This window comes from Rhinolophus hipposideros (genome assembly GCF_964194185.1).
Source record: "Rhinolophus hipposideros genome assembly, chromosome: 21".
NCBI lineage: Eukaryota > Metazoa > Chordata > Mammalia > Chiroptera > Rhinolophidae > Rhinolophus > Rhinolophus hipposideros.
In genome coordinates this window covers 46,892,013-46,908,908 of record NC_138067.1, presented here as the reverse complement: position 1 = coordinate 46,908,908, position 16,896 = coordinate 46,892,013, and the positions used below count along the sequence as shown (strand labels likewise).

The following is a 16,896-nucleotide window of genomic DNA, read 5'->3' as shown; positions in this document are numbered from 1 at the left end:
AGTTCCAGTGTTGATACGTTTTATTATCTGATTGGGAAACACATGGCAGCAGTCCATGCGCAGCTGGGTGGTGTGGCCTTAATCCTCCTCCTCGTCATCACCGGCCCCGGCTCCGCCCTGGCCCTTCTTGGCGTTCTTCCTCTTCACGCGGCCCGGGCGGCCACCCCCGTATGGGGACCGGAGGGAGAAGTCAATGTGCTTCTGGGAGTCCAGGCGGACAATGAAGGACGGGATGTTCACCACCTGCTTGCGGACCCTGGAGGAGGAGGGCAGGTGAAGGGGGTACACACCTCTCTGGCTCATGCTGAGGCCATAGGGTTGGTGACAGCTGTGCTGACAGCCATGCCGCAGGGCATCCTGACCCCATGGACTCAGGTGTTCATCTAACCCAGACACTTTGTGACAGCGTTTTATTTTACAGAGGGACATTCAGAAGTGCCCACACAAGACCACAGAGCCAATGAGGTGAGGTGGCAGCCTGTAAGCCCAAGATCTTGTTTTCGAATATTCTGAACACTGAGTTTTGTTCTGGAAGCAACAGCCCGAGGCTGGGTTCTATGAAATTCTTTCCGACAAGGAATGAAAGTGAGGCTCTTGCCCAAGGGTCCCAGGCTAATGAAAGGCCTAGGCAGCAACTGAGTGCAAGAGATCCTGCCCATTTACTGCACAGCTTCCCCCAAATGACGCCCAACGTACAGATCAGGTGAACAGCACCGGTAAAGACCCACTGGCCTGACTGGTCTTCAGGGCACCAGTGGCAGCTGAGCCAGCACTGGCCTCACATGGGACCCTGGACTGTGGTGACTTCATCGCCAAGGTAATGCCCACAGTATAAGAATGCAGCAGCGATCCAGGTCTGGGATGACTTCACAAGTAGGCCTAGGACAGCCGAACCCACCCAAGCCACTTAAAGCCCAACGACCTCTCACTGGGGGACACCTGAGCTGTTACCTGTCCAGTTGCCTGCATGCCTGGCAGAGGTCTTCGCAAGGTGTACGGCTCAGGCCGCAGTGACCCTTGTGCTGGGCTATGAGGGATGAGGCAGTCCCTGGCCCCCCGTGAGCTATTTGTATGGGTCAGTGTGTACCCTCAGGGTGAGCTCACACCTGTCACCTCCGAGGGCTGTACAGAAGACAGGGACAGTATGCTCAGCAAGGGCAAGCATCAGGGGTCGGGGAGGACTCCGGGAGCCCAGCAAAGGCAGTACCTGATGTGACGCTGGCGGATGAGCACACGGGCATGATGGATGGACTTGGCCAGGCCCAGCTTGAAGACCTGCGTCTGCAGGCGCCTCTCCAGGAAGTCCTCGATCTTCAGGCCCAGGATGTAGTCCAGCTTCATCTTGCCCTCGTCCAGCACGCCGATGCGGACGAGGCGCCGCAGCAGGGCGTTGCCTGGGGGGGGGGAGCGTGAGCAGGGCCCAGTTGACCTCCACCTGTCGCGTTCAAATCCTCCACCTCACGTGGGGGCTCGGACGGAAGTAGGAGCCAACGCTGACACAGGACCATGTGATTCATGTGATCTCACAAAACCCTAAGGCAGGTTCCTAAGGCTACATCCACCTCACCAGGGAGGGCAGGTCACTACATACACCTGTATGCTCACCTGGACGAGAACCTTCCTCAGATTTGTCAGGAAGAGTAAATGACACAATCCCTGTAAGAGGGCTTGGCATTCACCTGCAATATTTATGTGCAAAGAGCAAGGGCTGCTGCTATCGAACCATTTCCCATAACTAAGCACAGTGGGTAAGAGCTAATATTCTGGAGCCAAGAAAGCCCTAGTTTCATGGAGCAGGCTCACAGCTAATTAACACTTTGACACAGGGGTAAAAGCCCAAAACTTTTGTGATTAGAAAGGGTTAGTTTCAAGAAGAGGTAGAAGAGTATAAAGGGGGTCAAATATATGGTGACAGGACATTTGATTTTGGGTGGTGAACATACACTGCAATACATATACAGATTTATTACAGAATCGTACATTTGAAACCTATATAATTAACCAATGTCACCCTAATAAATAAACATGAAAAGAAAGAATTAGTTTTACTTTACGAAGTAGCTATTGTGGGGACAGAGCCAGGAGTGCAGTTTCCAAGCTCTCGGCTTCACGTGGAAAGGAGCTGGCTCAGGTAGTAAATGGCCATCAGCTGTAACCAGTGAGCCATTAGCCACTGATATAACTGCCGTGGCTACGCTAGCAGAGGGTGGTCTAGGGGTGGTGTAGTGGCGTGGCGTGGTGGAGTGTGGATTGATCGTGTGGCTCCTGCTTCCTGTGTCTCCAACCCAGCTGCCAGAGAGACTATAGTGGTATGACACCCCTACCTATGGCTCCATGGGTGTTCCTTTTGTCCTCACCATACCTGCGCACTTATGTGGGGAGCGGGACCAGATACCTCACCTGACACCATGCATGACACTATTAATCTTTCATTACAGCAAAACAAAACTCAAGCAAGCTCCATAAACAGTGGACCCACATCTATGGGACACTTTCCCCAAGGAAAGCTTTGAAAGAAAGCTGGCTGATTCCGTGGGCACTTCAGTAGCAAAAGCGCCCTTATCATTATGGCATGAGGCAAGCACTGAAGCGCCTTAGTTGTTGATCTGAAAAACAGAAAACCTGTCCTTAAGCTGCTATGAAGATGGAGTTTTTGTTTTTTTTATTAATTAATTTATTTATTAGTTTCAGGTGTACAAAACAAGGTAATACTTAGACGTTCATCATTTATATCCCTCATACTGTGAACCCCCCTCCCCCCATCCACTATCCCTCCGACCTCACACTGAACCATCACATTATATATATAAAATTATAGTTGGCATTCATTAATGTTTAGCTTCTGATGTACAATGCCATGATCAGGTATCCACAGTATCCCTGAGGTGGTCTCCCAAATAGGACGCATGTGAGGATGGAGTTTATACTGGTCGTTACCTGACGGAACCACCAGCCAAATGGTGGCTGCCAGTAAAAGTTCGTCTTTTTAACAGACGAGACTCATGGACCCTTCCCGCTTAATGCCACACCAGTGACTGGATCAGAAACAAGGCGAGGATGGACCAGTGAGGACACTTCCAGGGGCAGAGCTCACTCACAAGCTCCTCCTCCCTGTCCTGTGGCTAAATGGCTTCCTTTACTAGAAAGTGAAGGTGCTGCCTTCCCCTCACTACTTCCATTTCTGCCCTGGAAAACCATGAACAATCTTTGGACACCTGCCACTCAACCCTGCCCTGTATCATCTCTTTGCCATATGACTGTCATCCAACCACAGACTTGAGTAAGTTTCATTATAATTAGCCCTATCTTCAGGGTCCTCCCTGAGACCAAGACCAGCTGTGGCCTGCCCCCCTTCAGCCTCTGGGATAACGTCCCACCCAATACCAGTGTCCATGGGGAAGGGGATTCTGGAACTTCCATGAGATTGTCAAAGGCAGTTATGAACTAATGAAAAGAATGAAACCACTAACATCTGTGAGCCTGAGACAGACTTAAGTGCGATAAATTTGTGGTTAAACAAGCTCCATGCCTTGCTCAACCTCTAATATGGATAAGCACTCTCTTGCTTACAGTGAGAGCTCAGCTTTAAAAGCATTTCCTTCCTTAGTCATAGGTTAGGAGAAAAAAAATCATACTGATAACCCAATTGAAAACTAGTAAGAGAAAAGCCAGGTACTCAAGGACGCCAGGCCTTATTCCCAACCCCTCCTGCCTTCCAACATAAATCAAGATTCCCTAGCCTTGCGCTAAAAGCAGGATCAATATGAGAGCTATGAGGGAGCCGGTGTTAGGGGTTAACTAAAAACAAGTTGCAGACACTTTGAATAAATTGTATGGCATGTAAATTTTGTCCTAATAAAAGCTGTTACAAACAACAAATTACAGACCCATTTACAGTCAGACTTCACGTCTGTTCAAATCACAACCTGTGAATTACACAAAGTTCACCCACATCCAGGATAATCAATGTAGGTTACAGTTGCCAAGTTAGGGAGCACATTAGTTTACTTTTTACATTCAGATACTGTTCCCTAAGCTTCCTCTAAAATCATGCGATTCCATCTCCATCACCGAGGCCACCTGGAGCCTGCCCTCCAGTCCCACTCTGGCGGGAGGCCTCTCTGACAATTTGTTCACCTGTAAGAGTATTATCAGTAGCCACCTCCTACAAGGCTGCTGTGAAAGTTAAATGATGTATAGGAAGAGCTTAGAAAAAGGAACTTAGGCCAGTCCTTGTAAGATATCAGCTATTTTAATATTATTGCTCTCTTACAATCTAAGAGACCATTAAAATTTGAATGGGGATGTGTCAATCTTTGCTCTGGAAAGCCCTCAACTTCCGATCTCAAAGTAGAAATTCAAGATGTTAAGCAAGAGTCTAAATGTTCTTCCCTGTGACATCCATAGGTCCTGTCCATTTAGGTTTTTGCGAAATGTCCCCTAAATGTCCTTGACCATTGAAGCAGGTAAATACACACAGCCAAGCCCCCTCTCTACAATCCCCATCAGACATTTCAGAAATTCCACCATCTTTTCCCACCACTAGAAAACAGGCTACATACGAGCAGTTATTTAGTTATTTTCACGTTATACACAGCTATAGCTAGGCACCCAAACTTGCTTGGCATTATTAGTTGTAGTCAAGGGTAAACGAAGATCCAACGCGTGGGTAAAACCAAGTGGCACACATCAAGAACAGGGCAGGGATTTGGATCCCGACTCCCTTTGCCTACCCCGGTTCACATTCAGCACCAAGTTAACAGGCTGGCTCCACCCGTTCGGTGGGGCACCGTCACCGGCCGCGCGGCCCTGCTCTTCCCCCCTTCCCGAGGGTTCCCATACACACCTTCAAACAGACGCCGTGGGTCTTTCTCATCCAGCGTCAGCAGCTCCCGGGCAGCCTTGCGGATCTTGGCCAGCGTAAATTTGACCCTCCAGACCTCGCGTTTGTTCCGAAGCCCATACTCGCCTACAACATGAAGGGGGTGGCTGACGCGCGAGCAGGCTCAATCCCACGGACTGCTGCAAAAGATGGGCTGACGGCTTCGGGAGGCGGAAAATCTTTGGAAACCACCAATCATCCTGCACCGGGGCAAGGAGACCCACACCCCTGGGAATTCGAACTGACAGCCGAGCAAGGAGCCACCTGACCCACGTGTTCGCCCTCCCCCGACCCCGGAAGCCAAAGCCCTGCCTTGGCCCCTCACCGATCAGCTTCAGCTCTTGGTCGAGCCGGGATTTCTCGAAGGGTCTCCGCGGGGTCACGTAGGTTTTGCGACAAACCCAGCTCCGGGCCACCGGCATGTTGGCTCCGCTCGCCCGTCGGCGCCTGCGCGGGAGGGAAAGCTCACCGTGAGGACTCCGGGCGGCACCGGCGCAGGGCCGCAACTACGCCAGAGCACCACACTTCTCGCGAGACTTGCCCTAAAGCTTCTCGTATCACCCCACAAACCAGTTGCTATCCGTCCTCATCTCACCCCCAACCTCTTCACGGTCCTTATTAAAGCTCGCAAGGCCCGCACGACCTTACAACCCACACACGCGCCACAACACACGGCAGCACAACTAACCTAAGCGCACACCCTGGTAACTGAGGAAAAGGAGCGCACGCGTTTGGGCCGCGCTCTTATAGCAGCGCCGCCGCCCGTGACGTCAGCCCGCACGGCGCACGCCTGCACCAATCAGAGGAGGCGTTGGCGGGCAGAAACGCTGTGCGGACAAAAGGTTGGGCCGGAGCCGCGTTTGGTAGGAGTGCCACATCTCGGCCTGCAGGGAGTCGGAGACCTGAGAAGTGGGGACCCTCCTCCGCCCCAGCGTGGTGACTAAAATGCAGCCACTAGCCTCTGAGTCGGGTCTAATGATGGAGCCATTATATCTATGTCTCTGGACCTTAGCGGGGTCCCCCTCTGTGAAAAGACCCCCCCTACAGGGGGCTGAGGCTTCTCGAACGCACATCTTCGAGAAGATGCTCCGTGGATGCCATGAATAATGAAGTCGTGGTATATCCCATCAGAATAATGTCACCCTGAAGCATAGCCAGAAGCCAGCCTGCTCTTTTGAACCCTGGCTGCAAATGTGAGGAGCGAATCCACTGAGTCGCAGCTCTGTGGCTTGCCTTAAGAGACGCACAGCTCAGCTTCCATCCTGACAAGATTCCACGTTTACCCTCCTTGCTTTCTGTAGAGAAGGGAAAAAAGATCTTGGTAGAAAGTCGGCCATTCCTGGAATGTTTATCGCTTGGTGGCCCTGGCTACCTCTGGGGACAGAAGCCCTCTCCCAGTGCGGGCCACGTTAATTCAGTTCCGCAGCAATTGATTGAGTGGCACAAGGAATTGTTCTCCTACATGGTGCTGCAGAGCCAGGGATAAAATAGCTCCTCTACTCTGAGTTTAGAGAAACCAAGAAAGTAGTAAGCTGTTCCTCTATATCTCTGGGACTATTTCTGTTTTCTCTGCCCATTTATTCAGTTCTTTAAATTCCACATATAAGTGAGGTCACATGGTATTTGTCTTTCTCCGACTGACTTATTTCTTCACTTAGGGAGAAGGGGAAGGGATTAGACAGCATAAATGGGTAACTACAATATTGCCAAGGAGACATGAAAGAGTTTGGGGAACATAATCAATAATGTAAAGATTTTGTAGGGTGTCAGAAGGGCACATCTTGTTGGGGAGACCACATCATGGACGGTGTAGATTGCACTGTACACCTAAAGCTGAAGCTGAATAATACTGTATGTCAACTATAATTGAATATATATAGTCATGGGATAGGAGTACAGCACAGGGGATAGAGTCAATGGAATTGTAATAGGTGTATATGACATCAGAGGAGCAATAGATTGGGGGAGGGGTTATCACTTCGTGAGCGGTGAAATGTCTATTATATTGTTTTGTATACCTCAAACTAGTAATAATAATAATAATAGCCAAAAAGAATAAGTTGAACGAAGTACATCACTTCTGAGTGTGGTGCCATTAAGACAATAAATTACTGATAATGACTGAGGGAAGATGGTACCTCATATAGGATGGTCAGGGGCAGGCTCTTTAAGGTGATTTTTTTGTTTTATAACTTGAGACTCAAAGATATAAAGGTTTTGTGCCTCTTTATCGAAACAGCAGTTTATATCCTGAGGTTCCCAAAACAGGGAAAATGTTCTGAAAAAGCTTGCTATACATTCTGCTGCATGTTGGCATTAATTTGTCACCTGAAGGAATTTACAGTGTTTGATCTCCTTTGTCAACTTCTTACTCTCAGACAGCTCCTAGGATTATTTCTTCTAGTCCTTTCCTCTTTGGCGTAATTCCATTCACACCAAGGGCTTATCATTGTTAGATAATGTTTAATGAGCACTTTAAATGTACTAGGCTTTGGGCTAACACTTCATCTCGGTTTTTACAATTAGTTCTTGTGCCCCATGATTTCTATCACTAAAAATAATAAAAGATGGCATTCTGAAATGCTTACTATGTACAAGGCACTGGTCAAAGAACTTTACATGTATTACTTCATCCTCAATACATAAGGAGTACTCTGAGAAATTGCACTCCCTCATACATAACGATACTATTATCAATACTTACTTAAGGAGTACTAATATTATTACCAGTCCTATTTTACAGACGGCATGGAGGCACCAAATGGTGGTTATAGAACTTGCCCAAGAATACACGATGTGGAAATAAATGAAGACAACCAAATTAGAACAAGCAAAGGCCATTTATTCAAAGTAAGGGCGTCAATCACTATCACTTGTGTTTTGGCAGAGACACCAAGGTGTAATGAAACCTCCATAAAAAAAATCAAAGAGGGGCGGCCGGTTCGCTCAGTGGTTAGAGCAAGGTGTTCATAACATCACGGTCGCGGGTTTGATTCCCACATGGGCTAATGAGCCCTCCACAACTAGATTGAAAACAACTTGACATAGAGCTGATGGGTCCTGGAAAAACACAGTTTCCCAATATTCCCCAATACAAATTAAAAAAAAAAAAAAAAAGAACCCAAAGGGAACTTCCAGTTTAGTAAATACGAGATTTGGGGAGAGTGGTGCACCTGGAGCTTAATGATTGATTAAATCATCACTCCTGGGTGATTGAACTTAATCTCCAGCCCCTCTCTCCTGGGGGGAGGGAAGATATTAAAAGTTCCAACCGCCTAATCACATGGTTGGTTCTTCTGGCAACCAGACCCCATTCTTAGGTGTCTTCCAAAAGTCACTCCATTTACATAAACTCCGGTGTGTTTGAAAGGGGTTTTTATGTAATAAATATCAAGATACCTTTATTGCTCTTATCACTTAAGGAAATTCCAAGGGTTTTAGCTCTGTGCCAGGAACAGGGATGAAGACAAAGTATATATCTTCCATTATAAATTACAATATCACATTAGTGCTAAGTGGTAAGGCAAATAAATCAAGTAGGAAGGGGCATGCGAGAGGTGTGTCAAATTGGAAGTAAACCGATCATGGAAGGCCTGGGAAGGAAAGACCAGCTGGCAGTGTGGGACAAGACTGCATGACCATTAGGGGAGCAGGTGTGAAGACAATGAAAGGGGAGCTTGCTGAAGAGACTGGTGCACAAATGGATGGAGTCAGAGTTAAAGGAACCTGCAATGTGGGGCTTTTGGTTTACCCTGAAATGGGAAATTGGGGAGTTTTAAACAGAGTGACACGATCTGACCTACCTTTTAACCCGACTGTTGAAAACAGACAATAGAGGGGCAAGGATGAAAGCCAAGGAGATGAGCGAGGAAGCTACTGCAATCATCCAAGTGAGTCTCATGCTGGCTTTTGGCAAAATGTTAGCAGCGAAGATGGAGCAAAGTGATCAAATTCTGGTTCTACATTTGGAAGATAGTGCCTACAGGATTTAGTGGCTGATTGGATGCAGGGGTACCAGTAACAATTTATTTTTTGAAGACTTTTAGGGCAGTTTTAGGTTCACAGCAAAATTAAGAGGTAGAGATTTCCCATACATCTCCCGCCCCCCCACATGCATAGCCTCCCCATTACCAGCTCCTTCACGAGAGTACTTCATGTTTTACCATTGATGAACCTACATTGACACATTATAATCACCTAAAGTCCATAGTTTACATTGCAGTTCCCCATGGGTGTGATACATTCTGTGGGTTTGGACAAATGTACAATGACATGCATTTATCATTAGACTATCACACAGTCGTTTCACTGCCTTAAAAATCCTATGCTCCAATTATTTCTTCCTCCCTCTCCCCTCCAACCCCTGATCTTTCCAGTCTTCATAATTTTGCCTTTTCCAGAATGCCATATAGTTGGAACCATACAGTATGTAGCCTTTTCAGAAGTTTCTTTCACTTAGTAATATGCATTTAAGATTTCTCCATGTCTTCATGGCATGAAAGCACATTTCTTTTTAGCACTGAATAACATTCATTGTCTAGATGTACTGTACTTTATCCATTCACCTACTACAGGATATCTTGGTGGCTTCTAAGTTTTGGCAATTATGAATAATGCTGCTGTAACATTGCAGGTTTTTGTAAGGTTGTGTTTTCATGACCTTGGGTAAACACCGAGGAGGGTAATTGCTGATCATATAATAAGGGTATATTTAACTTTGTCAGAAGCTGCCAGACTCTTCCGAGGTGACTGTACCATTTGCATTCCCACCAGCAATGAATGAGGGGTCCTGTTGCTCCACATCACAGCAGCATTTGGGGTCGTCAGGTTCTGGGTTCTGGTCTGATAGATCCATAGTGGTACGTCATTGTTACTTTGCACTTCGGTAGTAATATTTTCATATGCTTATTTGCCATTTGAATCTTACTTGGTGAGGTGTCAGTTGTCTGTTAAGGTCTTCAGACCATTTTTAAATCCATTCTGTTTTCTTAATGTTGAGTTGTAAGAGTTCTTTGTGTCTTTTGGACAACAGTCCTCTATCAGATATGTCTTTTGCAATATGTTCTCCAAGTTTTTAATTTTAATGAAGTCCATAGTATCAATTCTTTCATGGATCGTGCCTTTGGTATTTATCTAAAATGTCATTGCCAAACATTAGGTCATCTAGGTTTTCTCCTAGGAGTTTTATAATTTTGCATTTTACATTTAGGTTTATGATGCATTTTAAACTTTTATTTGTGTTTTTCCAGGACCCATCAGCTCCAAGTAGTTGTTTCATTCTAGTTGTGGAGGGCGCAGCTCACAGTGGCCCATGTGGGGATCGAATTGGCAACCTTGTTAAGAGCACTGCGCTCTAACCAACTGAGCCAACCGCCTGCCCCCTATGATGCATTTTGAGTTAACTTTTTTATCAGGAGTATAACGTCTGTATCTAGATTTATTTTTTGTTTTGTTTTGTTTTTTGCATGTGGACATGCTCACAATAGTTTATTTTTTTAAGGAAGGCGCAGCTCACAGTAGCCCATGCTGGAATCGAACCAGCAAACTTGGTGTTATCAGCACCACGCTCTAACCAACTGAGCTAACTGGCCACCCCTCTCACAATAGTTTTTAATGAAGAACTTTTGAGAGGGAAGACTCAGGACATAGGTACTGAGACTTGTAAATACTTTGTTGTAGAAAGAAGAGAAAAGGTTGAAGAATATATATATGCAAGCCAATTACCAAAGAGACACAAAGAGTAGTGTTAGCCAGGCAAGGATTAGTGTCCTATTTCAAACAAATCCAAACAGATAGGAAATTAAGATTCTATCAAGTTTGTTTACCGAGAAGGGCAAGAAAGAAAGTAGTTGGAGGGTAGAAATTTAGCAACTAGAGGTAGAGACTTTCAGCCCCAGGATTTTTACCTCGTGAGTGTATTACAGTCACAAAATCTACATGACAAAACTACACATTATCTTAATATACGTATAAATACTGGAAGTATGTACTGATAATGTTCTAGTCATTTCTTAAGCAGAAGGTTGATATAGGGAATCATTTTATAAATGCTTATTTTATACATTTGTTTTGGTAAAAAGTTGTCGAATATGACACATATCAAAAAAAAGGACCCAGAATATAAATGTACGGTATAAAAAACAATTCTCAAACACCTGAATAAACACCTGTCAGGCCAAAAAAAAAAATACCGCCAGTATTCCAGAAGGCCCAAGAGCCCTTCCTGACATTCCCCTCCCCACTCCACACTCCTGTCCTGAAATGGCAACACTCACTTTCTCCTCCTCTTCGTGTTGTTATTTTTATTTACGTCTTTGTATATATCTGAAATGTTTTGTAAAAATCTTTTCTAAAGGAAGTTTAGTGTAGTGGGAAGAGCTCACACTTCCCATTGGGAGTCAAAAAGACCAGGTTTTAAATCCCAGCTCTGCTCCTCACTAGCTGTGTGACCTTGGGCAAGTTGTTTCCCCTCCTCCAGACTTTTCCTCACCTGTATAAGCAAATTCAAATGGCCACACTTCCCAGGATTGTCGTAAGGATTTAAACCACAAACTCCATGTTTATTCAAGAAGTTTATTGAGACTTCTTGGGACCCAAGCCCTGTAGAAAACAGAGATGAATCAATGCAGTCTTCACTCAAAAAACTCACAGTTTAGAAATGGGTAACTACAAAACAACACAGCCAACAATGCTTTGAAAGAGAAAGGGATGTAAGAAAGATGTAGTGTTTATAAATCTGGAATCAAAAACTAACCGCAGGGAGAGGTAGGAAGATGTTCTAGCCTCCCATGAAGAGATGAACTTGGGGCCATCTAGAAGGCTCTTGCCAAAGACACAGCCACACCCCATATGTCTCTGGAGTTCACTGCAGGCTGGCCCACTGCAGGGAGGTGTAGACCACCTTACCATCAGGCTGCGGAGAACAGAGGAGCAGCGTCTTCCTGACACTGGTTCCGAGGCGGCCAGCAGAAACCAGGTCCTGGAGTGGGATGGGGTCCCCAGGAGCCCAGCACTGGGCGATGTAGTGGGCATGGAAACGGAGCGGGTCACCTGGGTGATGAAAAGAGGCATGCAGCACTTTCCAGTGTTAGATACTGGACCACCCACAGGTAAGAGAAAGCGGATCATTTTACCACCACTATGAGCATTTTAAAAGACACCCTTGGACCCAGAAAGTGGTCTCCTCAAAATTTTTCTCTTAGAAGTACAGTAGCATTAAAATCTATAAAGATGTTCACTTTGTTATCATTTACATTTGCTAAAAAGTAGAAACATGGACTGGTTAAATTCATAGTGTATCCATAAGATCGAATATCATGCAATTGTTAGATTAAAAGAATGTAGGTTCCGGTCAAGATGGTGGAGTAGAAAATAATATTGAATGTCAACTGAAAAAAAAAAAAAGAAGATTAAAAGACTATACCACCTTGGACAGTAGTCAAGGATATACTGAGTGGGGGAGGAAGGGGAGAAGGCAAGTTGTCACACATGTATAGCATAATCTCATGGAAAACAAAAACAAATAATTGCACATGTCATTGTCATGACCTAAGAACCAGGACCACAAAGTCAGTCAAAGCTAAAGGACATCATGTAAATATCCAATGAAAAGTGACTCTAACAGACTAAAAGAAATAAGACAAGAATTTATAATAGGATTGAGTAATAATAGATGGGATAAGGGAGTCAACAAAATTTTTCTGAAAAGGGCCAGATAATAAATATTTCCAGCTTTGCAGGCCATGATGCAAATACTCAACTGCCACTGTAGCACACTAGCAGCCAAAGACCATAAGGAAACAAATGGACAGGGTTGTGTTCCAATAAAACTTTATTTAAAAAAATCAGTCCGTGGGCCAGAGTTGACTTGAGGCTGTAGTTTGCACTCTGATCAAGTAGAGTGGGATCCTAAGTGGGACACTATACAATAGATTAAGTAACAGAAATGTAAATTTAAAAGGGCAAGGCTCTGAGACATCCCAACTGAGGGGACTGTCATAGCAACTATGAAATGAGGCCCAGTGTGGCAACTGGACTTCCAGCAAGAACTTCTCTGGTCAGCTAGGAAGGGTGCAAGAAAATGCTTGAAAGGTATACCAAAACTATTTTCTTAGAGGTTAAGCATCTCTTGACATTAAAAAGACTTAGTATTAGACTTCAAATATTTAATAGACTTAGATCTTGGATACCAATCTTCATAGGACAAGGATTCTATGCATATCTGGTATGTTGAGTATTTATTGTTTTAGAAATATTAACCTATTAAACTAACAGGTCAGCCTTGTAGTTCAGTTTCAAATGTGTGATTGAGTAATTAATTTAAACTTATTTTAACCTGACATATTAGTAAGCGTATTAACAGTGTTAGAACATATAAACTTAAAACTCACCCCATTTATAATTTATTAGATTTAACTTATGACAAGGTCCATAAACAAAAAAATGCAGAACTTAAACAAGAAAATATATTAAATTTTAAAATGCAGCTTATAATATTTAAAACTACTTAACTCCTTTTGTAAATGGGATCAAACATAAAAAAAAAAGTGGGGGGCAGCTGGTTAGCTCAATTGGTTAGAGCACAATGCTCATAATACCACGGTTGCCAATACCACGGTTGCCAATTTGATCCCCGCATGGGCCACCGTGAGCCGCGCCCTCCACAACTAGATTGAAACAACTACTTGACTTGGAGCTGATGGGTCCTGGAAAAATACACTTAAAATAAAGAAAAAAGTTAAAAAAAAAAAACAGGGATCAAACATGAACTAATTTAGGTCCCCTAAAAATCTGCACGTTGGACTGAAAGCTTAGAAAAGAACTAAATATTAGCATTTGTATGTTTAATAAATTTAATATTCATTTTCAAAACCAAGATAATCTTTTTTTTACATACAAAAGTCACTAAAAAAATAGTAGTGAAGTAATTAAACTGTGGTCATCTGTGGAGAATGGGGCAAGTAAATTGTTCTCAGCTCCTAAATCAGTCACTTAGTTAAATTAAGCTTTTAGCCTGAAACGAGATGAAGGCTCCCAGCTCATCTGCAGATTTAGTGGACACTCTCCAATCAATGGCTAAGATTTGACTACTCAGCAGGTAGTTCTCTTTCCACGTTCTTAAGAACAAAAAGGATGATTGTTTACAGAATTTATTTAATCTTTTAGTTACACAATAAAGATACCTTACTACAAATTCAAAAATGAACTGATTCATCGAAAGTCCCCTTTACCCATACCTGATGCAAATTCCCTCTCAGAGGTAAACCACTGTAGTTGGGCTGGAGTACATCCTTTCATGCCTTTTTCTACTTGCTAGACAGGATTCTCTTAGTTTACTTAGTACTCCATTTTAAGTTATCTTCATATTCTTTTATTAGAGCCACAATTTTTAAGGCTACTTAAATAATGCGTGTATAACTACATAACAACATAAAGTTATTTATTTTTTACTATACATTTTCTACAAGCTGGTTTTTTTCTCCCTTTAGTTATTTTTAAAATAAATGTACATGGTCCTACATCAATCAGACATCTAATGCTGTTTCTCTGACAATTAAAAGTGATATTTAACCACTGACCTATTAATCATCATTCTGGTTCTTATCTAACTGTTCAATACTGCAAAGAATCTTGCAATGACTTGTATGTTTGGTGCACATATGCAAGTATTTCTCAGTGAAACTTCTAGATGAAAGCAAGTGTTAATAAAATTTACTAAACTGCCCACTAAATGAACTTGGGTTCCCAAGTGTTTCCTGTCTTTCCATGTGTTTCACAAGCTGAGAAAACAAGACAAAAAGGAAAAATGCAGAATGTGGTAGGATTGTGAAGGTGCAGCAACCAGATGTCCCAATCCAAACTCACCGGGATAGACCAAGAAGTCGCCCCCGAACTTGCCAGCAGCACTGAGGAAGAAGCCTCGCTCCCACAGGTCTCTGTAGATGCTGTAGCGTAGCTCATGGGCTGGACGGCCAGCATGGGGCCAGTCTTTGGACTGGACACGCCAGTCTAAGGGCCTAGCCTTGATGGGTCGAGGCCTAGCAGTAGCCAGCTGGATGAGCAGAGCAGACTTGGGCAAGGGGGCCACGCCATCTGAAGGCCCGGGTTGGGGAGAGGAGGAGACTGGGGAAGGTGAATCCAAGAGATTTTGGTAAATTCAAGAGGCCAAAGTCTTCCCATCCCTCAGGGAGACCCAGGCCCTAGAGCTCCAGCCAAAATCCCCAAAAGATCTCTTCCCTCCTTTCCCTGGTCCCTGGACTCCACCTCCCACCCTCACCTGCTTCCTCAGAAGCCTGCCTAGCATTGGCCTCATTCTCTTCAACAGCTTGGTTTCCGCTGGCCTCCTGTCTCTCGCTGGTCCCTGAATCTGCTTCCAGTTTCTGCTTCTTGGCTACCTGGCCCTCCGCAATCTTCTCAAGGAACTCCTGGCGGCGAGTCTCACGGGCCTCTGCTATCAGGGCGCTTTGCTCCTGGAAGTCCTGCTCTTGCTTGCGCTTGAAGGATGCCAGAGCCTGAGAAGTAAACTTAGCTGGAACTTCAGGATGCAGGTATACCCTCCATTAACGAAGCTAGGAATCCTGAGTCCCTGGCCCCTCCTAACCTCAGTGTCTGAATCCGGGGATCCCAGTTTCCCACTTCCACATTCCAGAATCCAGGTCTCCCAGGACCCTCCCACTCGGGGACCCAGAGTCCGGTTCTCCAGCCTCTTCTCCCGCAGGTCCACGGAGTTCGCGCCCCCAGCCCGCCCCTTACCAGGCTGTGTTGGCCGGGATTCGGACGTGGGGCGCTGACCAGGGTCACGGCGCCGATCTCCGCCAGGAGCCGCGCCTCTTCAGGCATCAGCAGCAGCGGGAGGCCCAGGCGCGAGTTTTGGCGGGGCCCGCGAGGAAGGGCGCCCACTGTGCGGCCCCCAACTCCCAGGCGCTCCCGCAGCGCCTGCACCGCCTCGGCCCCCCACACCAGGGAGCGGCCGTTTGCGACCTCCACCACCAGCATCCTCCTGCGGGATCGGGGTGGGGTGGGGGTTGCAGCAGTCACACCGAGAGCCGCCCGCCGCGGAGAGCCCACCCACGTACTCCGGGGTCAGGCGAAGCTCCGCCCCTGGGCCTCAAAGGGCGGAGCCTCGCACGCGCTGAGGTCCTCCACCTGCCGAGCCGGAGGGCCAGGCCCCGCCCCCTGGAGCAGCGCTCCGGCCCCGGACAATCCCGCCAGGTCCCTCGGCCCTGCGGTCAGCATTCGATCTGGGCTAACACTGCCGCGCCCGCCATTGCGCCTCCGAACAAATCCTTCAAACGGGGCTACGCCCCCTACGAGGTCCATTATCACTGCCCGCTTCAGGCTGCAAGGCCTTACAAGGTCCATTTGCATTGCCCGCTTCAGGTTGCACGGAACTTGGCTCCACCCCCTCCCCTAGCCACCGAGATTCGGCCTCAGGGCCTTCTCGCTCTGAGTCAGTCTCCCGAAGCACGAAGCCCCGCCCACTTCCGAATATCAGCAGTTCCACGTTCGGGAGTTCTCGGCTCGGCCGAATGCACAGCCTCACCCCCGTCCCGGACGCCAGCGGTTCGGCGTTAGGATGTCATCTGCTCCAGTCATCCCGCAACCTGAGGCCCCGCCCCCTCCTGTTGCAAGCGCTCCCCAGTTGGGGAGTCCTCGCCCCACGACCGAACCCCACTGCCGAGGCCCCGCCCCGAGCACCCGCCGTCCGTTCTCCGCTCGGGCAGGCTCACCCCAATCGTGGGCGCTCGGTCGGCCTCCTCGACTCCCTTCAGAATGTCACACCGTCCTCTGATAGAACCAGCTAGTCACCTCGTAAACACCAATTCGCTGTCCCGGCGGAGCCACCCCCTACGTAGCGCGCCACAGACTTCCTCCACCACCACCCCATGCGGCCCCCCTGCGTCAATTTCGTCACGCCGCCACCTAAGCGTAGCGGGAAGCCTGAGACCCGCCCTGTAGGGCCGTAGCCCCGCCTTCCCCCTGTTGGGGAGCACCTTAACCCCGCCCAACGAAGA

General features: G+C 46.6%; 2 protein-coding genes across 3 annotated transcripts; both read right to left on the bottom strand.

Annotated features, from left to right (window-relative positions):
* Positions 1-2: 2 nt before the first annotated feature.
* RPS9 (ribosomal protein S9) lies at positions 3-5,631 on the bottom strand. Its single transcript, XM_081032485.1, has 5 exons — positions 5,571-5,631; positions 5,208-5,329; positions 4,847-4,969; positions 1,208-1,394; positions 3-256 (listed from the first exon to the last, which is right to left on the bottom strand). The coding sequence occupies exons 2-5, from the start codon at positions 5,302-5,304 to the stop codon at positions 79-81; spliced, it is 585 nt and encodes a 194-aa protein (XP_080888611.1). The 5' UTR covers positions 5,305-5,329; positions 5,571-5,631; the 3' UTR covers positions 3-78.
* Positions 5,632-10,345: 4,714 nt separating this feature from the next.
* Positions 10,346-16,796, bottom strand: TSEN34 (tRNA splicing endonuclease subunit 34). Of its 2 annotated transcripts, XM_081032241.1 has the most exons (6): positions 16,612-16,796; positions 15,635-15,881; positions 15,159-15,393; positions 14,747-15,004; positions 11,789-11,932; positions 10,346-11,482 (listed from the first exon to the last, which is right to left on the bottom strand). In XM_081032241.1, the coding sequence occupies exons 2-6, from the start codon at positions 15,875-15,877 to the stop codon at positions 11,262-11,264; spliced, it is 1,101 nt and encodes a 366-aa protein (XP_080888367.1). In that variant the 5' UTR covers positions 15,878-15,881; positions 16,612-16,796; the 3' UTR covers positions 10,346-11,261. The 2 variants fall into 2 exon arrangements, with proteins under 2 accessions (XP_080888367.1, XP_080888368.1); XM_081032242.1 differs by lacking the exon at positions 10,346-11,482 and having other exon boundaries at positions 11,608-11,932.
* Positions 16,797-16,896: the final 100 nt, after the last annotated feature.

Coding starts and splice junctions, on each gene's coding strand:
- RPS9 (XM_081032485.1), bottom strand. CDS start 5,304: ATGCCGGTGGCCCGGAGCTGGGTTTGTCGCAAAACCTACGTGACCCCG. Junction 4,970..5,207: donor CCAAGAGCTGAAGCTGATCG/GTGAGGGGCCAA, acceptor TTCATGTTGTAG/GCGAGTATGGGCTTCGGAAC. Junction 257..1,207: donor ATCCGCCAGCGTCACATCAG/GTACTGCCTTTG, acceptor CTCCTCCTCCAG/GGTCCGCAAGCAGGTGGTGA.
- TSEN34 (XM_081032241.1), bottom strand. CDS start 15,877: ATGCTGGTGGTGGAGGTCGCAAACGGCCGCTCCCTGGTGTGGGGGGCC. Junction 11,933..14,746: donor CGACTTCTTGGTCTATCCCG/GTGAGTTTGGAT, acceptor TTCATCACCCAG/GTGACCCGCTCCGTTTCCAT. Junction 11,483..11,788: donor CTGTTCTCCGCAGCCTGATG/GTAAGGTGGTCT, acceptor TGTTTTCTACAG/GGCTTGGGTCCCAAGAAGTC.